The following is a 22,581-nucleotide window of genomic DNA, read 5'->3' on the forward strand; positions in this document are numbered from 1 at the left end:
GTCATGTGGGGCCATTAGGATAATGGAGTTTAGGCCAGAATCATATCAATCATCACCTCATTGATTGGGGCAGCAGGCCTGACAGGCCAAATGGCCTACTTCTATGTAAGACCAGAGCAATCTCAGATGCAAGTGGTTGCTCCCCGACATTTACTTCAGCATACTGTCAAGTTATTCCATTTTCTATGGTGCACTTTTATTAGAAGTAAGCAAAATCATGCATTCAGTCCTCTTATAAAAGGACAGGTTTTTCCAGAGCAATCTCAATTCCACACATTAAAAATGGCTTTGATTCTATGAGAATATGGTTAGCTGGCCACTCGGTGATGTTGCAATCATTTTTAGTTAATGTATCTCTCACATTGCAACCAATTCAAACAAATAGAAAATGCCAAATCCTTGACTCAAATCATTCTGTTTTGCCCAATATGGCCTGAAAGTCAAATATATGAAAGTCAATTCCTACTAGTCACACTCCATTATAATTTTAGCTCACATTACCAGTGTGGAAATGCAGGCTAAAAATGTCATTCTGACAAACATCTTACATTTATTCAATTACATACTACAAGAATACAACTGGAGATCAAATTGGATTTAGCGATAAGAGGAGATTTAGGATTGCCAAAAGAAACTCTTCAAATGGATCAGAATACAAAACTGCCTACTGGGAGCCAAAGAAAAATGTTTTAGTTTGCAAAAACATTTTAATAAGTCAAAAAATACAAAAATCAAATGAGATGAACAGAATCTTGATGACCACAGAAACCAGCAAAATTTCCTATTTCCCTACTTGATTAAAAAAAAATTAGAAATCTAAAAGCATTATGTGAAGGCAGTCCAAAGCAAAGTATATATTTCAGTCTTCATCAAGCAAAATCTTATACTACCTTGAAATAACATCCCACAAAACAGTCTTCAAATGCTCATGTAGCACATTACAAATAAAACAACCGAAGCCAAAATCTAACGGAAGTTAAGTGTCCAAAATTTGATGCACTGTTCTGCATGCATGAATGAGTGGTCAAAAAAGTAGAGAGTACAAGGTTAAGGTTTGCATAACATTTTTACTCAATGTGCAATAATGCATGTAAAATAAATGACTTAAGAATCTACAATTACTTGTAATAGCAGAAGCTTCATTTGACAGAATGAATCCTTAACACGATTTGAGTACACTGCCCTTGTCTTACATGTAAATTACTGAAGCAATATTTGATTGATGTAAAGGGTAGCTGAACACTATTCTAAATGAAGAATTCCTACTTTTGATCACCACAACTTCAATTCATTAGACCTCTAAAAAATTCTCAAGGGACTCAGAAGTAGTCAGTGAATAGCTGAGTCACACAGACATCTGGTCTGCATCCCCAGCGAGAAATACAAAATGAGCTTCCCTCCTGATGGTTCAGTGTCCAATATTCACCCTTCTCCTTTCTTCCATATTTGAAGGACTTAAGGCCACAAGTCAATGACCCCTACTAGTGTATCCATTAAAGATGGTGTACAGGACAGCCAATAATCAATTTTCTTTATACAGAGACAAGATCACATTTACTGGAGTGTGACCGAAAGATGGCATTTTGTTGAAGTTTTTCATTTTGCACGAATGCCAATTCGAGGAGGAAAACTACATGTACCAACATTTAAGGAGTGAGCTGACGGCTTGTCTTGTGGGGTCACAGTGAGAGAGGCGATGCCATGGAGAATGCACCCATTAAATGCTGTTAGCAGTAAGGTTTTACATTTTAATCCATCACCGTGCCAGTGTGCTACCACATCCCAAACATTGGAGGATCATATCAACATGTCTCTTCGGCTGCTCACAACAAGCAGGGTACTGACTACACACAATAAGCCTGTGCTTGCAAAACTGCAACAGTGTCCAATATTAAATGCAATTATGCAATTGGGCAAATTTGCTGGTGAATTTTGCTGGACGTGCAAGGAATTATGCTGACAACCATTTACGATTTTTAGTTGGGCTCACAGTGCACACCACACTTACATGTACTGAAAGCTACATATTAATACACAGGGCTTTTAGTTTAATAGAAATAATACATACACCGAGCCTTCTTCAACTCAATGTGGATGACAGCTGTTCGCTGGTACATTTCTCAGAGAAATGTCCTGACTAGTCAGTCAACATATCTCGTGTGTGGTGTGTGGCTTTCACACATGATAAAGTCAATAAAAGCGTAACAAAAAGCCACCATAGAAAATTACAAAGGTAATGGTTTGCGACTGGGAATGACAGGTAGATAGGAGGAAATTCAAAAGAAAAGATTAAGGGATCTCATCACAGACTTTGAAATCAAGCTGCAACACTATGACAAAATAAAGGATATTGGAAAGAAAAGTTTTTTTCGGAGTTAGTACTGTCACTTAGTTGAGTGTTGGGCCGAAAGGTAAGTTTTCTTTTGGTACTGATAAGCAGCTGTTTGAAGTTCAGAGATACAGGTCAACAATTCCAGGAAACATTAAAGGGAGGAGAATTGACGGTTAATCATGATCACACTGAACGGGGCATACATTCAGGGGATGGACAGTCTATTCCTGCTCCTATTTATTATACTCTTATTTTAAGTCGAGGGAAGTGGAGAATCAATATTGTCCAATAATGTTCACATGGACAAGAGACAGAACGTGGAAAGTTAAGTTGCAGTTGTACAGGATGTTGGACTTTTGTGCTCCGTTACGGTCACCTTGTTACAGGAAGGATGTTATTAAGCTGGAAAGAGTGGAGAAGAGATTTACAAGAATATTGCCAGGACTCAGGAGACTGAATTTTAGGGAGAGATTGGACAAGCTAGGACTTTTTTCTTTACCGCGTAAAAGGCTGAGGTGGATGGGGATCTTATAGAAGTGTATAAGATTATGAGGGGCATAGATAGGGTGAATGCACTGAGTCTTTTTCCCAGGGTTGGGGAATCATGGACTAGAGGGTATCAGTTTAAAGTAAGAGGGGAAAGAATACACCAGAATTTGAGGGGCAACTTTTTTTTCCCCCACAGAGGGTGAAACACATATGGAATGAGCAGAAATGGTTGAGGCAGGTACATTAACAGCATGTAAAAGGCATTTGGATGAATACATGGATAGGAAAAGGCTTAGAAGGATTTGGGTCAAGTTCAGGAAAACGGGCTTAGTGTGAATGGACATTTTGGTCAGCATGGACCAGTTTGGACCAAAAGGCCTGTCTCCATGCTGTAGGACTCTACGACTCTAAGGATAGAGCAAATGGCTTAAGTGAAACAAAACTAGGAAGTTAGAACCTGATTGGAAAGATGGCTGAGGGGACGGCCAAAGGTGAGCAAGAAACAAAAGTAAGATACTAATATATTTTAAATGAGGATGAAAGGTTAACTGGCAGTACAGAAGAATTTATTGGCAGTAATGAAGGATGAGCACGGAGATGTTTTCTTATGATCCAAAAACAATAAATGAGTAGTGCTGTTTAAAAGAGAGTAATGGTACAATTTAGGGTAATCAAAGAAAATCTGGCAATCAAAACTAACTGCCCACCATTTTTCCTTTATTTACTCAATATTGTATATAAATTAAGCATTCAGGTTTTTAAACAGGCTTTTGACATGTTCCCATGTAGAATACTTTTTAATAAAAGGAAGACACTGAACATTTAATGGAAACACAGAGTAGGGAGAGGAAGTTAACCATGGTCACAGCAAGAACAGTGGATGTCAACGGCAAAATCAGTGAGAGGATCGTGGATCTAATATGAATATAGTTTATGACAGAAGACTGATGTAGAAATATGTTAGCAGCTACATAGGGTCATGGACAAGTTGATTTCTGGAAGATGAAAGGCAACATGGAGAACTGTTTCATTAATGGTTCACAAGAACACTTTTGCCTAAGTCAGTCAGTTGTGGCAACAGAACATTTAAAAAAAATCAACATTGATGCTCCAGTGTTACGCAGTGTTACGAGTCTTTCAGGTGAGTTGTTAAAGTGAGATCCTGCCTGTCCTCTCTCCAGTGAACATAAAAAAAATCATATGGCACTAATTTCAAAGAATATGGGGATTATCCCAATGTAATGGCAAACATTTATTTTTCAAATCAACATTATAAATATAAATTATCTAGTCATTATCACAATGCTCAGAGATAGTATGAACTGCAGATGCTGGAATCAGAGGTAACAGTGTGGATCATTGTCACAATGCTGTTTGTGGAGGCTGGCTGTGCACAAATTGGCTACCACACTTCACACATTACAACAGTGGCTGCTGTTCGAGTCATACAGCACTGCAACAGGCCTTTCATTTCAACCAGTACACACCAACCATGCTCCAAAACTAAACTAGTCCCATTTGCCTGCATTTGGCCCATATCCCTCTAAAGCCTTCCTATTCATGTACTTAGCCACGCATCATTTAAAAGTTGTAAACGCACCTGTATACACAACTTTTTCTGGCAGTTCATTCCATACACGAACCACTGTGTTTAAAAACAAGTTCCCCCTCATGTTCTTTTTAAAACTTTCTCCTCTCACCTTAAAAATATGTCCCCTTGTTTTGAACTCTCCCACCCTAAAGAAAAGACCTTGGCTATTCACCTTGTCTATACCCTCCTGATTTCATAAACCTCTATAAAGATCACCCCTCAACCACCACTCTCCATTTGAAAAAGTCTCAGTCTATCCAGCTCATTTAAATAACTCAAACCCTCCATTCTTGACAACTTCCTGGTAAGTCTTTTCTGAACTCTCTTCAATTTAATAACATTCTTCCCGTAACAGGGCAACCAGAACTGCACACAGTACTCTAGGCAAGGTCTTACTAGCTTGCTGTACAACCTCAACGTGACATCCCAACTTCTATACTTAAGGAGTTTTTACATATCTTGTGTTCATGAAAGGGTGCTAGCCTCTTTGAAAAAATATATTGCAAGGGAAAGTTAATGTAAAATAAATGAAAAACCAAGCAGACTTCTCACTTTAGAATCAGAGATACAGTACTTAAACTGGGGGATAGGTTAATAAAGCTTTTTTTTAAAAAACATTGTATGGAAGTCAAACCGTTTAAATTCCAATCAAACATTATAATTTACAGCTTTCCAATGACAGACCAATAAATCCTATTCAATCTGTATTTTGCTCTGAACATTACATATCCTCACTGCAGAATGATGCGTCAAGCCCGAGCAAAGTTAGGGCACTTCCTACTTTGTGCTAGATGGTTGCTCAATTTCAGCCTGCATTACTGGTTTGCAGCAATGTAAAAAGGTGAGTCAAAGCACAGCCCCTTTATCAATAAGTTCGCTGCAGTGCCTCCTCACGGGATCCTTGCAGCCCCATTATACTCGACGGAAGGAAGAAGAGATTTGACCACTATCATGCAGTACTTGAGATCCAATTTTTATGTGCCAGTGTGCTTATCTCACTGAGATATGTACTTTTGTATGAACCTCATTAGATTTTAAACAATTTGACTGAATTGTGTGTTTTGCTGTTCAAAGTTGCTTAGCTGAGGATTTTGATGTGCCAATGTGCTCATCTCACTGAGATATACACCTTTGTATGATCTACAGAGTTTAAGAAGTTTCATTCCAGAGGATATCTTTCTGCTCAAAGCTGCCAATCTCACAGAGGTCTGCATATTAATATGATCTAGAGTTTAAAGATGTCTGATGGAATTAGGGATTTTGATGCACCAATATGTTTGTTTCACTGAGATATGCACATTAGTACATTCAACTTCAAATTCTAAGAAGTTTAATTGAGTGAGATGTTTTGCTCTTCAAAGTCGGTTACCTCACTGAGATATGCATTTTAGTATGATCGAAATCAAATTTTAAGAAGTTTGATTGAATCGAATATGCCCTGATACCTGTGAACCAAACGCCCAACAATAGGCAAATAGCTCCTTGTAAATCTCTCAGGCAATAGGGAGATTAAGAATGCAAACACCAATAAAACAAACAAAGAGGAGAAAAATCTTAACTCTGGACAACTAAATCACCTGGAAAATCACCAATATAACAGAAAATGCTGAAAATACACAGCAGGCCAGGCAGCATCTGCAGTAATTTACTTTTGTAGCAAAACATTTGTTATGGAATTTCCAAGAGGTTATTTTTTGAATGACGTCAGTGCTGTTCTAATTTACGAGATACAAAAAAAAATCAAGTTTAAAGCTATGAGGAAAATATTGAAAAGGACCATTTGGAACACAAGGCAAGAAAACTTCAATAAACAGAAGACAATAAAAACTGAGTTTTAAAAACAAACTGGGTCATACTGATTGTTTTAAGCGTATAAATTTTTCTATCTTTCGAAACTATACATATTACATGGTGCCTCTTCCAATCACCCTGAATCTCAAATTTATTCACTTCATCATTAAATGTGGCGCAGCAGCGATCTTTACAAAAAGGCAATGAACTTCACACTGATGAAATTTACATCCATGGCTCATTATTCAGCTCCTCAGGCTGTGCTCAAAAGCTTCACTTTCAACTAAATTTAGGAACATACTCAAGAAAGACGAATAGAGATAAATATTAGTTGATCAGTTCCTTTGGCATGTCAGCAGCAGTCACATCTCTCAAACTGACCACGTCATGCAACTAGGCTCAGAGCTCAAAGACGACTCAACCACAAGGATAAAACAGAAAAAATTCTATTGACAAGCCACATCTTGCTCCTGTTCTGTTTTTTTTTTAAATTCATCAACTGTAACAAAAACATTAGCTTTAACTCAAATTGTAAATTAAGTTTAAAAGTTACCATACCAAACATAAAATGTAAAACTGATTAAAAAATGGGTGCTTGCCTAACTGTATCACAGTATTGAGGAAATAGTGGAGTAATACAGAGTTGCTGCAAAATCACTGCATTTAAGTAAGCAATAGAAAATGTAAAGGACCCAGAAATTTCAGGTTACTGCCAACAGTAAAACAAAAGTTTCAGACTATACAATCTGAAATGACTATCTTCTGTGATGTACAGAAAAGCTCCATTAGCTCAAAGGCAGATAATGGCAACAGACTTCCTCAAATCAGATAATACTCAGTTACAAGTTTCATGTGCTGTTTGGACTATAGCTGCTTACTTCGCAAATGCCCCATAATTACAATGCAATTTGTTAAATTTATTCTCAATGTTCAATAAACAAAACTTACCCTTGGTTGCCAATTCTCATACTGCTTCTGTAAATTAGCACCAATACTTTCCAATGCTTTTTGTGGGCTCATGGACAGTGGATCTGCAAGACAATAAAGCAAAAACATTTCAATGCATAAGGTAATCTCTGCTGCCCCCTATAATGGGGTCATTAAACCTCTCAGCTGTGTCATGTCACTGTGAAAAACTAACACGAAGCTCCATGAACGTAACTTATACAAGGATCCCAGTGATTCAGGAAAGTAGCTCACCATCAACTTCTCAAGGGAAATAAAGGCTTGTCTTGCCAAATATGCTCAATGCAATAAATGAATAAACAAATGCTCTCTTTCTGGAAAAAGAGGTTGATGGATGTGAGTTTGCTCGCTGAGCTGGAAGGTTAGTTTTCAGACGTTTCATCACCATTCTAGGTAACATCATCAGTGAGCCTCCGACGAAGCGCTGGTGTTATGTCCCACTTTCTATTTATCTGGTTAGGTTTCCTTGGGTTGGTGATGTCATTTCCTGTTCTTTTTCTCAGGGGATGGTAGATTGGCTCCAAATCAATGTGTTTGTTGATGGAATTCCGGTTGGAATGCCATGCTTCTAGGAATTCTAGTGCATGTCTCTGTTTGGCTTGTCCTGGGATGGATGCGTTGATTGGCAGTCATAAGCAATTATAATAGTTTTTTGGTAACCGGGAAGGGCCGAGGGTAGCCCCTTAGTTAAACACCAGACATGGTGAATTGGTGCATTTCTTGTACAATGTGGTCAGATCCTGGTTGGGGAACCCACCAAGACTGAGGCAGGGGGTTGTGGTAAAGTGTGCTTTCTGATTTGCTATCAACTCCTGGCTATCCTCGCATACCTCCAGCTGTTAACTGTACAACTGAAGAACTGACAGCGATGGCAATGATGACGCCGACAATGATACAACTCATCTTCTCTTCCTGCTCAACAATAGTTGAAGAAAGGTGAAAAACCGAATGTTGTTTGAATTATATTTGGACAACAAAATTGCAATTGTTGCCTAGTTAATTCCATCTTAAACTTAGATTGCTTACAGACCCAAATTTTCATTGTGACAAAAAGCATGATTGCATGACATATTACATAATCACCACCACCACAATGCCCACAGAAATTCGAAGTTTTAATTTTTATGCAACTTAGAGGACATGAGCAAAGTACATTAAGCAAGATGGTTCACCCATTTTCTAAAGGAATGATAAATACAGAGACTTATGTGTTTTAACGACACATAAGAAATTGACATCAGTAACTTTTACTTATCAGCTTGAAAATGCATCTGTTTTAAATTCACTGACTACCAAATGAGCCCTTCCATTTTCATAAAGCCATTTTTTTGGCTCTTTTACACGTTTCTTAGCACAGATCCTTTGCTTCCACAATTTCAGACCAGATTGATCTCCAGACTAACAACTCAGTTTTCAGGGTTATCTTCAATGGGTAAAGAACATCCGTTTATTGGTCCTAGCATTTGAATTATCCTATTCATCTATATGATTTCTCTCTATGTCTGTGGAACAATGGGGATTTGTAACCATGTACAAAAGCAACATCCAGTGGATGCTAGGAACGTGTAAGAAAAACTCAAAAATTCTGGAAATACTCAGGAGGTCTGGTAGCATCTATAGTGGACATGAGGGGGTGCATATTTTCAACTTTATACTTTGCTTTTAAACTCTCACATGCCTTTATTGAATGAAAAATGAACAAATTAACAAGTACCACTGATAAACTCAAACAAATAATTTTATCCACCTCCTTGAATGGGAAACAATAATCATGATCTGATGCTAAGTTATCCTTTGAAGTGGTGTTTCTGAGCATCTTATTGCTGTGGGAACTGATCGTGGCTTACACTATTCATCATTGAAATTCAGAGGCCAACAATCAAACAGCGACATATTCTCAAATATCCCTGAAAACAGATACAGGATTTTGAATGACTGCCAGCCAATATTTCAAAGATTAATGGCCATTACACAATTCCAAGCAAATTGCATAGTCTGCTTGTTCGCATACAACTTGTCTTTTCTTACAAACTTTATTAATTTCAGAACAAAACTTGCAACTGAATTAAGCATGGTGTAAGATTCTGCCTGCAGTGGGCTCTTAAGGCCACAAGACTTAAGAGCAAAATTAGGCCTTTCAGCCCAGTGACTCTGCTCCACCATTCGATCACAGCTAGTATGTTTCTCAACCCCTGTTGTCCTACCTTCTACATGTAATCCTTGATTCCCTGACTGATCAAGAACCTCTCTCTCTTCAAGACATTCAATGACTTAGCCTCCACAGCCATCTGCAACAGTGAATTCCACAGATTTACCACCTTCTGGCTGAAGAAATTACTCATCTCAGTTCTGAAGGGTTACCCCTTCACTCAGAGTTTGGTCCCTCAGCTCCTGGTCTCTCCCACAAGTTGGAACATCAACATCTCATTTGCTCTATCCAGGCCTTTCAGTTTTCTGTAAATTTCACTGAGATTCCCCACTCATCCTTCTAAACTCTATCAAGTACAGACCCAGAGATGTCAAGCACTGCCCATATGACAAGCCTATCAACCTGGGATAATTCTTGAAAACCCCACCAAGGTCAGCACATCCTTACGTATGGAGCCCAAAGCTGCTCACAATATTCCAAATGCGGTCTAACCAGAGCATTATACAGCCTCAACAGCACGGCTCTGCTCTTGTATGCTGGCCCTCTTGAAATGAAAGCTAATATGGCATTTGCCTTCCTAACAGCCTGAACTTGCATGTTACCATTAAGAGAATCCTGAATGAGGACTCCCAAGTGCCTTTGTGCTTCAGATTTCTGAAGCCTTTCCCCATTTAGAAAATAGTCTGTGCCTCCAAAGTGCATAACCTCATACAGAGGCTGGATTCAACTGGGATAGCCAAAGTTTAAAAAAAACACAAATTAACAAAGTACAATAAACAATATTCTTCATTTTTATTTGTTCATTTAACAGCTAGTGCTCACCATCTGTTTTCTGCTTCAGTAACTACATTTCAAAACTAAATACACTTAAAGCTCATGGAATCAGCATTAGTGAATGTTTAAACCTTTGGTAAATCTATTTAAAAAAAAGGTGTTGAAATAATTTAAGTGGCAATTACTGTTACTCCAGGGACAAAACAAGATCCACCTTCATTTAATAGAATGCCATTAACACAACAGGATACTATTAAGTGAGAATAATTTAGTGGGACACAGGTAAGTGGATATTTCTTTCCTACCGCTTTGCATTTTACATTTCACAACTAAGATGCTAAAAATGCTGTGAATGCTATCATGCCGCCAATGATGGCCTTTAATGAAACTATTAAATTCTACACACCAACTGGAGGTCATAATAATGAAACAAGCCATTCTGACCAAATGATTAATGCTATTGTTTACACACCCAACAAAAGGTCATGGATTTTCTAATCTCCACTCAGATTGATCGTTTCTTTTATAAAAAAGCACAAGGAGGTCAGTTCAACTGGCTCTGTCACATTTCAAATTCTGGCTGCTATTCCAAGTAAGACTTAACACTGTTCATGACCATAAAACATCCTAAAGCACTTGGCAGAAACTAAACAATTAGAAAGTGGACATAGTGTAGTCACATGGAAACCAGAGCAGCCAATTTATCCACAGGCAGCTTCCACAATTTGCATTACATCAATGACCAGTTAATTTGTTTTTGTGAAACTGATTGAGGGATGAAGATTGGTCAGATATAATTCTCTTGTTCTTCTTTAGAATGGCATGACATCTTTTCATCCACCTGAGATCACAGACTGTAACTCAAGCTAAGAGTTAATTTGAAAGAGAATACCTCTAACACAGCAATCCCTCAGTAGTGCATTGGAGTATTAATTTACAAGTTTTGGTACTCCTCCAGTGATCAATTCTGTTCAATTTCAATTATTTTCTCAATTATTTCTAACACTAAAAATAGGTTTGAAATTTATTTGCTATACTTTGTTCCTGAACATAGAACAGTATAGCACAGGAACTGATCCTTCAGGCCACCACCACATCTGTGCCAACCATGATGTTACTCTGAACTAGTCCCATCTGCCTGCATTTGGTCTGTATCCCTCTATTCTCTGACTGTTCATAAATTTCTCAAACTTTGCTATCATTTGTGCAATAGAGTCAGCATACTTCACAAAGGGGAAGTCATGCCAGACAAAGATATTACAATTATTTTTGAGGAGATATCAAAAACGCTCGATAGAGAGAAAGCAGTGGATGCAATGCATTTGGATTTTCTGAAGGCATTTGTTTCTGATTCTGTGTGGTACATTAGCAGAGGTTGCCGGAAAAGCTCAGCAAGCCTGGCAGCATTCGTGCAGAAAAATCAGAATTAGTGCTTTGGGTGATGAGCCTTCCCTTTTCTTTACTCAGAACCACAGGATGATTACAGCTCAGAAGGTGGCAGCTGTTCAGTCCATTGTGCCTGCACTAGTTAAAATTCAAATCCAACATCTGCCAGGGTGGGTTTTGTGCTGAATTTCTCAAAACATTACCTGAGTCTCTAGGTTATTAGTCCAGCAACAATACTGTGTCTCCAACACAGGCATTATTTTGGTTCATTCCCAATTTAGTGGGGCACAGCAGTGTTCATTGATTTGATGATAGTGAATAGAGTTAAGCTAGCTAGGAAAATGGTTGGTAGATCTGCAGAAAGTGATAACTTTGCCACTCTGCAGAGTGGAAGTGGCTAAGCAAACAGGATGCTACACAATGTCAATCCAAAACATTTCATCTTCACTGAGATTCAACATTGGTCACTGAGCCACCTGGATTAAATCCAAGTGCTGGAATTGTACAGAAGTTGGTATTTTCCTTATGATAAAGGATTATAAAAAAAGTGAATTTCATTCTTTGAAAGGAAGAAAACAGAATATACAAAATAGTAGGTGGGGTAAAAAAAAATTAAAATAGGCACTGATTCAAGTTAAATATTGACCACACAGGGCCCAGGGACAGGCTAAAAAAAAACACATGGCAGACTTGGAGAAATGACAAGTGCATTTCTTCACATTTGAGAAAAACCCAGAACTCCCTTCTGGGTAAGGCATCAGGGACAGATATTTGACACACTCATTGGCTTTTATATACCTTCAATATGTCTAATAAAGGAGCAGGGTAAGAAACTAAATCGTAGTTTTTTTTTGTTTTGAACTAAACTGCCAAAGAGCCTTGCGTACATCTGCAATTTCATTTGTTCTGAATTGTTCATGCATTCATTCTATTCAGCGTTTTCCCAAGCATTTCTCATCCACCTCTCAAAGGGGCAAAGGCAAAAGTCAAAGTATTTCTAGGAACCACTCATCTTAGTGGGACATTTAAATACAATAAATAAACCACAAAACTGACATTTCTTAAGTCGCCTTCCTCTCAGAAAAGCCTATTCCAAACAGTCTTGAATACCAGGCAGTATGACAGACTGCAGTTGTGAAGTTATTAGGACTAATGCCTCAAACTAGTGTGAAGAAAGTCTGTCAATCCTCAGCAGCATGTTCATTTTGCTTTGATGGTAAAGTAACTAGAATTCATCACAACAAGTATGGTAACTGATCAGGAGTGGTGTGGCCTACATCTGGGACAAATCTCGGAAACAAACCATCAGAAAGGAACAGCTTATTTAATATCATCACAAAAAAAAGACAACTGACCTCATCTCATCAACACAGTGGCTACAAGAGTAGGTCAGATGCTTGGAATACTGCAGTGATTTGACTATAGGGAACAGAGTTAAAAACTTACCCAAGAAAATGGTTGATAGATCTGCAACTCACCTCCTAACTCCCAAAAGTCTGTCTACCATCTACAAGGCATTTATCAGGAGTGTGATGGAATACTCCTCACTTACCTGGATAGGTGCAGCTCCAACAACACTCAAGAAGCTTGACACCTTCCATGACATGGCAACCCGCTTGAGTGGCAATACATCAATCTACATCCATTCCCTTCACCAATGACGCTCAGTAGCACCACTGTATACTATCTACAAGATGCACTGCAGAAATTCACCAAAGATCCTCAGACAGCACCTTCCAAACTCACGACCATTTCCATCTAGAAGGCCAAAAGCAGCAGATACGTGGCAGGTAATAGCCTAGTGGTATTAATTGCTGACCTGTTAATCCAGGGACCCAGGTAATGCTCTGGGTACCTGGGTTCAAATGCTGCCACAGCAGATGGTGGAATCTGAATTCAATAAATATCTGGAATTACGAGCTTCACGATGACCAAGAATCCATTGAAGATTGTTGGAAACAACCATCTGGATCATTAATGTCCTTTAGGGAAGGGAACAGCCATCCTTTTCTGGTCTGGCCTACACGTGACTCCAGACCTACAGCAACATAGTTGACTCTTGACTGCCCTCTAGGCAATTAGGGATGGACAATAAATGCTGGCCTAACCAGTGACACCCATACCCCATGAATAAATAAAATTAAACCTGCAAGTTTCCCTCCAAGCCACTCACTATCCTGACTTGAAAATATTACCATTCCTTCACTATAACCGGGTCATAATCCTGGACTTCCCTCCCTAATGGACTGCAGCGGGTTAAAGCAGCAGCTCACCACCACCTTCTCAAGGGCAACCACGGGCTGGCAATAAATGTTGGCTCAACCAGTGACAATCACAACCCACAAAAGAACATTGCAAAAAAAAAGAGCCTAGATATCCATGAGACTAAATCTGAAGCAGTGAATCCTCCCATTACGCTACTTCATTGATCAAATTTGGAAACTAGCAGATGAACAGATTAAACTACTTTAAAACACTCAGTATGAATCAAAACTGTTAATTAATATGCAACAGGAAGGTCCTGTAATTTGTTGTCCTTACTTTATAGTACCAAGCAGATTTCATCTTCAAAAGGATGCAGGCCTAAGGACCTTCGCAAGAACAATTCAGGTTGCCACAAAAATATTCTCTTGAATTAAGGTTTTTTTTAAAAAGTAAATCAATAATCTTCGCTGTATTTTCTATAGGGAAAATCCTTGGCAGTTTGAGACTCCGAGGACTTTAATATCCAAGCTAATTCAATGCTACATAGAGAAGGCACAGCTACATTTATTGATATTGGCACAAGCTTCCAAGTGGACATCATCCAAAGCCAATCACACCAACCTTCCAGCCACCAAAATGGCAGTTAGGGAAGTAAACAGATGAGCCAAACCAGATACTTTACACTGCTGAACAATTCAAAGCATAAGAACTTGAAGAACCAGGAACAGGAGTAAGCCATCTGGTCCTCCAAGTCTGCTCGACCATTCAATAAGGCCATGGCTGATCTTTTCATGGCCTCTGCTCCATTTACCCAACTTCTCACTATAACCCTTAATTGCTTTAATGTTCAGAAAATTATCTACCTTAGCTGTAAAAACATTCAATAAGGAAGCCTCAACTACTTCACTGGGCAGGGAATTCTATTCCCATCATAATTTTATGTTTCTGTAAGACACCCCCTCATTCTTCTAAATTACAATGAATATAATCCCAGTCTACTCAGTTTCTCATCATAAGCTAACCCTCTCAATTCCAGAATCAACTTAGTGAATGTCCTCTGCACTCCGTCCTTAGATTGTACTCTGTCAGACCTTTGCCTATTCACTTAAACTACATATATTCCTCTGCAAACTTTAAGAGTCCTCTATACACTTTGCTCCACCACTCAGCTCGGTGTCTTCTGTAAACTTTTATGCACCACATGTGGTTCCCAACTGCAAGTCATCTACATAAATTGCAAACAATTGTGATCCCAACACTGATCCCTGAGGCACATCACTAGTCACTGATCACCAACCAGAAAACCACTCATTTATCCCCACTCTTTACTTCCTGTTACTTAACTAATCCTTTATCCATGCTTATACGTGGCCCGTAACGGCGTGCACCTTTATCTAATGCAGCAGCCTTTTGTGCGGAACCTTGTTGATTGCCTTTTGGAAATCTAGATATACCACATCTACTAGGTCCCCGTTGTCCACCGCGCTCATAACATCTTCATAGAATTCCAGTGAGTGAGTTAAACATGAACTGCCGTTAATGAACCCATGCTGCATTTGCCCAATAGGACGATTTCTATCTTGATGCCTTGCTATTTCTTTGATAGATTCAAGCATTTTCTCCACTACAGCAGTTAAGCTGATCAGCCTTTAAATTCCCCATCTTTTGTCTATCTCCTTTTTTGAACAGTAGTGTCACATTTTCTCTTTTCCAATCTGCAGGAACTACCCCAGAGTCCAGCAAATTTTGAAAAATTACGAGCGCATTTGCTATTTCTCCCGCCATCTCTTTTAGTACTCTGGAATACATCCCATCAGGGCCCAGAGACTTCGCTACCTTTAGCTTGCCCAACACTAAATCTTTCATGATAATGATTGTTTCTGGGTCCTTACCTACTTTACTCTCCTTGTCATCAATTACTGGCATGTTATTCATGTCCTCTACTGTGAAGACCAAACAGAAAATGCCCGTTTAATGCCTTAGCTATTTCCTCATTTCCCATTATTAAACCTCCCTTCTCATCCTCTAAAGGACCAATATTTTTACCTTAGCAAAAGTTTCTACAAAGACATAAAATGAAAAAAAGTGTGGCTATCTTCATATTCTGGACTAATTTGCTCTCACAATCTGTCTTACATTTCTTAAAAGTTTTTTTTGTGGCTGTTGACCTTTAAAGTTTCCCCAATGATCTAGTTTCCCACTAGTCTTTGTTATTTTGTATGCCTTATCTTTCAATTTGATAGTCTCCCTTATTTGCTTAGACGTCCATGGCGGATTACCCTTTTTTCTACACTTCTTCCTTTTCATTAGTATATACCTTTGCTGAGCACTTTGAAAGTCCTCTATTGTTCCTCAACTATCCCATCATAAAAGTCTTTGCTTCCAGTCTACATCAGCCGACTCCTCTCATCTTATTGTAGTCTCCTTTGCTTAAGCACAAGACAATTGGATTTTATCTTCTCACTTTCTATCTGTATTCTAAATTCCTCCATATGGTGATCACTTCATCCAAGAGGATCCCTAACTTTGAGATCATTAATTATTCCAGTCTTATTGCACAGGACCAGATCTAGGATAACCTGCTCCCTCATTGGTTCCATTACATGCTGTTCAAGAAAGCTAGCGTGGATACACACAATGAGCTGCTCAAGGCTGCCTTGACCGACCTGGTTCGACCAAACTACATGAAGATTAAAATCCCCCATGATAACTGCCATAACATTTTTACAGGATCTAGTTACTTCTTTGCTGATTTCCTGCCCTTGTGGTGTTATAATTTGGTGGCCATTGACTACTCCTATTAGTGACTTTATCGTCTTAAATATTCTAATTTCCACCCAAATGGAATCAATCTTATTCTCCATAGAACCTATACCATCTCTCACTTTCGCCCTTATGTCATCCTCAAATAGCAGAGCTAAGTCACCTCCCTTACCTTCCTGTGCGTCCTTCCAAATAGTCTCATACTTCCAGATATTTTATTCCCAGTCAGGACCACATCTCCATAATGGCTGCTAAATCATACTCATTCGTGATGATTTGTGCTGTTATCTCATCTACCTTATTTCAAATGCTAGAAGCATTCAGCTAAAGTGTCTTTACATTGGTTTTTATACATTCTTTTTGAATTCTGATAGGTTTCCCATCCTTTTAACTTCTTTTGTAGTCTTCAATTGGTTAAGCCCTCCTGCACATTTTAATCTGCTGCTTTCTTTTCTATTTACCATTATATTTCCTGTCGTATTCCCCCTCCCTTTCTCCCAATTCACTAGGTTAAAGTCCTAGTGACCACCCTGTTTATCCTTTTCACTAGAACAAGAATTCCAGATTAGTTTAGATGGAGATCGTCCCAACACTCCAGATCCTTCCTGCTCCAAAACTGATGACCCATGAAATGGAATCCCTCTTTCCCACACCACTTCTTTAGCCATGTGTTTATTTCCCTAATTTTCTTATCCCTAAACCAATTTACATGTGGCTTGGTTAGTATTCCAGAGTTTATAACCCTTGAGGACCTGTCCATAAATGTCATTTCTCATGCTTGATCATCCCCAAACAGGTCCTCTTTCTTGGTCTTGCCTAGATTGTCTGTCCCAACATGGATGACAACTGGATCTTCACTCTACCATTCCAATTTTTCCAAACTGGTCAGAGTTGTCCCTCACCCTGGCACCAGGAATCTCAATCCCCTACAACTAACACTTGTCTTTTTGCTTTCCCCTCTTGAATAGTCTCCTGTACCACAGTGCAGCGGACAGCTGGCTCATCCTACAGCTCTTTTCCTCATCCTCACAGGGCATATCTCATACGTGGTGGACAAGGTCAGGAGCTGCGTTTCCTCCGCTCCTGAATTCAGGATCCCCCCGACTTGCCTCACGTTCAATCACAACCTGCTGTCCCTGATCACTGACTGAATTTGAAGTACTTAATCTACCAGGTGTGACCACCTCCTGAAACTACACGTCCAGGTAATTCGCCCCCTGCTAGATGTGCCGCAGTGTCTGAAGCTCAGATTCTAGCTCATCAACTTCAAGCCAAAGTTCACCAAGCAACCAACACTTGCAGCAGATATGGTCACTGCAGATCATAATAGCAACTGCCAGCTCCCACGTCACGCAGCTACAGAACATCACCTGCCCAGCTGTCTCTACTTCATTTATGAATAAATTTACATAAATTAATGAAGTAATTAGTTAATTAACTTGTTAAAGCTCATGTTCTTTTTCAAATTTGATGCTGATTTCCTCCCAGCCAATCAGGTGGCAGCTGTGATGTCACTCCAGGGTTTTTTTGGGGCTACAATGTGCCCCAAGCTCAGTTACTTTTATACTCACTGTGCTGCTGATATGCCCTCCAACTGCTCCCTGTAGGCTAGGCAGCGATCCCCGAGCTCAGTTAGTTCTATACTCGCTGTGCTGCTGATATGGCCTCCAACTGCTCCCTGTAGACTAGGCAGCGATCCCCAAGCTCAGTTAGTTGTACACTAACTTGGTACCACTGCTCAGCCCTCTGACTGCTCCCTGCAGACTAGCATATTCTATTGAGGCTACCAAGGTATCTATCAGTAAACAGTCACATCATAGTTAGATATTTTCCAATCAATTTGTTCAGCGATGTCATTACATATCTCTTGAGCAGATGGAACTTTAACCCGAGGCTCCTGGCTCACAGGTAGGGACTGCACCGAGAGCCCTTCATACTCTGTTGTGAGGTAATGCTCTTTAACTGGAGTTTCTAAGGTGAATTAGCACATTAGTACATTTCATAAGCCAAAGCCTGCCTCAATCCAAGGTGATTCCATTCAAAGCTCCCTTCTGAGGGGCCAAATCTACTTTTGGTCTCAACCCATTTTTACAGTTAAGGCAGTTGCACAAGCTTTGCAAAATACTGTGGGCAGCCTTTGTAGGGTAAAGACAACAATCCTTTTAATAAATATCTGCTACTACACGCTACACCAAGAATCTGAACCAAAATCCTACATTGCATAATTGGAATTTTATGCCAACCAACATATTGCTTCAAACTAAGCAAACACTTCAACTTCAAAATTAACTACACTTTGCACAAGACTGACTTTTTCTATGAAGAAAAATAGGTGTTACTGTTTCACGTCTGATGACCCTTCCTCAGAACTGATCTTCACTGATGCTGCCAGAGTTCCCAGGGAGGGCAAGTGGACCTGAAACGTTAACTCTTATTTTTTTTCCTTCATAGTTGCTGCCAGGCCTGTTGAGCTTTTCCACCAACTTCTGTTTTTATTCCTGACTTACAGCATCCACAGTTCTTTCAGTTTGGATTTTTTTCTGTGAATTGCTATTTTTCCATAATGTACACCAATGTTCAAAACTGTTGCTCAAACTGGAGAAGAAAACAAGAGTATACAATACAAAAGCAGGCCTTATAAAAGATATTGCAAGACCGACTATCTAACTCTAATGACAATACTAGGGCAATGTTGCATTGAGGAGACATGTTATATAAGAAACAACAATGTCCCAGATTCAGCTCCTGGCTTTTATTGAATTAATCAATCTTAGTTGGGCTAGTTGGACTAATAATTAATCACAGTGCCTTGCATTAAGGAAAGCAACTACAATTTTATAACAATCAAGACTCCATTCCTGACCAGTATCCAGAGCCAATGGCAGACGTGAATACGTGGATATCAAGGAAGAAGATCAAGCAGACCGACCAGTTAAACCACCTGCCAGTACTTACAATCCCAACTCAGATATCACACAGTTACAGTTGAGCAGGACACCATGCTCCAGAAAAGAATCAATATCTTCAGAATTGGGAGAAAACTGGCAGAAAGGTAACATTTTGTCAAGAAAAAGCCCCCACGACACAATGGCTCAGTGGTTAGCACTACTGCTTCACAACACCAAGGACCCTGGTTTACAGTTTGTAACTATGTGCAAACTCCACACATACTCCGTGTCTGCACGAGTTCCGTCCGGGTGCTTCGGTTTTCTCCCACAGGCTGAAGACGTGCAGGTTAGGTGGACTGGCCATGCTAAATTGTCTGTAGTATCCAGGGATTGCAAGCTAAGTGGGTTAGCCATGGGAAACACAGGGTAACTGGGATAGATGGGGAGTGGGGATGGGGTTGGGGGGGGAAGGTGTCCTTCAGAGGGCTGGTGTGGCCAACTGGCCAGCTACTATACTGTAACGTTTCTATCATTCTCAGTGTTTCTATCCCTCTTCCACTCTTCAAATGTCTATTGTGTTTGTAACTGTAGGCATATCATACATACGCAACAGTCCAACAGATGAAGAACTCTTGGGTTAATTGATTATTTACTTCTCCACCAGCTTCTATCAGTTCTAACGGATTCTATGCATTCACAGTTAAATCCACAGTGAAGTAAAACTAAAATATTACTGCAGTCAGTCTTCCAACATCTTCCAAAGGAATTTATTTATTTATTCATTGAGCCAAACATGAAGTCCTTATATTTTCTCACCTTTTCTGCTCCCCATGCCTTCGAACAAACAAAATCCAGAGATTGCACAAAAAAAAAGCCTGGATTGTTTATTTTTCCCTTTGAGTAATGCCACTCCTCATTAACATGGCTAAACTAATAAACCCGGCCTGTGGGTGAAGGGTCTAGGCCCGAAACATCAGCTTTTGTGCTCCCGAGATGCTGCTTGGCCTGCTGTGTTCATCCAGCTTCACACTTTGTTATCTGTGCGTTGTTGAACTGCTTAAACTCTTGCACCACATTGTCTCCATTGACCAGAACACAATTTCTGTAGAAAATTAGTCACTAAATAAGGAAATAACAAGTGATTAAATTATCCAGGGCAGTTTATGAATGTACTGAAATTCTGAACAAAAACAGTGTATGTTCTTAAACACAGTAGGTCGTGAAACAAGAAAAATAACTGCCCTCCATCTGGTGATTTCCAAAAACTGGTATTTCCAAACACTCAATGCTTTGTGATTCTATGCTTTGATACACTATCAAACTCACAGCAAGTGGTTACATAAAGCACTGATTCCCCAAATGATAAGTTTCTAAGATGGAGCTAGTTGATTAGGAAGGAGGTTTTACCACCTGGGAAATGCATGTCATGAAATACCATGTTGCACAACTCTCAATGGCAGCACAGGTTGTTTTCCTACCTCTTGGATTAAAAAGGGTGAGGGTAAAATCAAAATTTTACAATCTGAGATTTACTGTCTGGAAATAAATATTCAGAAATGTCAATGAGAAAATGAACAAAGTCATATTGTCTCTCAAATCTATGAAGTTACTCAGAAACAAAAACAGAAATTGCTGGAAAAGCTGAGCAGGTCTGGCAGCACTTCTGAAGAGAAATCAGAGGTTAACGTTTGGGGTCCAGGGACCTTTCCTCACAACACAAAGGGTCACCGGTCCCAAAACATTAACTCTGATTTCTCTTCAGAAATGCTGCCAGATCTGTTCAGCTTTTTCAGCAATTTCTGTTTTTGTTTCCGACTTAAAGCATCTGCAGTTCTTTCGGTTTTTACTAAGAGGTTACTCACCTATCCAACACTCCAAACGAGCACAGGGAGTAGTTTTCACCACATCTGGGGGGTCCACACCAACATTCAGGCACAGAACTAAGGCAACACTGACAGTTTTCATCTAAAACACAAAATATTCCAAAAACAGGACCAATGAGTGCAAAGCAACAGAGTACAATTATCACATGCACTTATGAGCTTTTATTTATTTTCAATGTACTCATTATTTGTATGAATTACACTGCAACTGTTATTCCAGTGGCTTTTATATGGGTTATGCCTGAAATAAAACTGAAAAGTACAAACAAAAAAAAGGTACATTCTTATCTGTGGGGCTTTGATGGCGCACAGTTACACTGATGAGACATGTAATTGATCAAATTTATGAATAAACAATCCCAAACTACTGAATATCCATTTTAAACAGATGCACAAAATAAAGGCTTATGGCACAGTGATAAGAGTCCTTCCCTCTTGACCAGAAGGTACCTCCACACATCACAATATGTTCAAACAGGTTGATTAAAATAACAAGAGAGATTTGGCTTGAAATTATGCGCACACACACATTTAACAAATGTACAGCTCAACAACAGTAGGCATTTGAATAGTTTAACAGTGAAACATTCCAAGGTGCTTTGCAAGAACATTATCAAACACAATTCTGACATCAAGTCACAAGAGGAGGATATTAGGATAGAAGACCAAGTGCTTGATCAAAGACGTAGGCATGAAGGAGTATTTCAAAAGGAGAGAAAAACAGAGGTTGCCAATGATAAAGCAAATGAGGAATTCTTTAAAAATATAACTAACGTTGATTACCATTGCAGTTGTATTACTTACTTAGTGAATATAACTGAATGCTGATATTAATAATTACTTACATAACAAGGTGTAGAGCTGGATGAGCACAGCAGGCATTTTCTGAAGAAGGGTCCAGACACAAAACATCAGCTTTCCTCCTCCTCTGATGCTGCTTGTCCAGCTGTGCTCATCCAGCTCCACACCTTGTTATCTCAGACTCTCCATCATTGGCAGTTCCTACTATCTCTTAATAATTACTTAATTTGGTTAATGCCCATTGGTATACGGCCCAGGTTGTCTCTTAATTTTAACGGGCTCAGGATGTTTATAATTATTTCTCCTAACCCACCCACTAGTTGAATTATGCCCACAGCCTTCCGTTAAGTGAAACCATGTCTTTGCCAATAAGGGATTGTTATTTTGGGCTTTTATTTCATCATTATCACCACATTTCAACTAAATTAATTACAGATATATATCTGAGACACTAATGACAGCCACAGTGTGGTACAGATATTCCTGCAATAGAGAGACTGACCACATGGACTCTAAATTGTCATCAGTTTTTCTACTTGGAACGTCCACCACATTTTCCCGCA

General features: G+C 39.3%; 1 protein-coding gene across 1 annotated transcript in view; it reads right to left on the bottom strand.

The window, feature by feature from the left end:
- rptor (regulatory associated protein of MTOR, complex 1) overlaps positions 1-22,581 on the bottom strand; it is a 384,600-nt gene that overhangs the window by 333,195 nt on the left and 28,824 nt on the right. The window contains exons 2-3 of the mRNA XM_048554896.2: positions 21,197-21,299; positions 7,152-7,234 (exon numbers count right to left, since the gene is read on the bottom strand). Coding sequence (XP_048410853.1) covers positions 7,152-7,234; positions 21,197-21,299 — 186 coding nt within the window. The remainder of the gene's footprint in view (positions 1-7,151; positions 7,235-21,196; positions 21,300-22,581) is intronic.

This window comes from Stegostoma tigrinum, chromosome 22 (assembly GCF_030684315.1).
Source record: "Stegostoma tigrinum isolate sSteTig4 chromosome 22, sSteTig4.hap1, whole genome shotgun sequence".
NCBI classification, from domain to species: domain Eukaryota; kingdom Metazoa; phylum Chordata; class Chondrichthyes; order Orectolobiformes; family Stegostomatidae; genus Stegostoma; species Stegostoma tigrinum.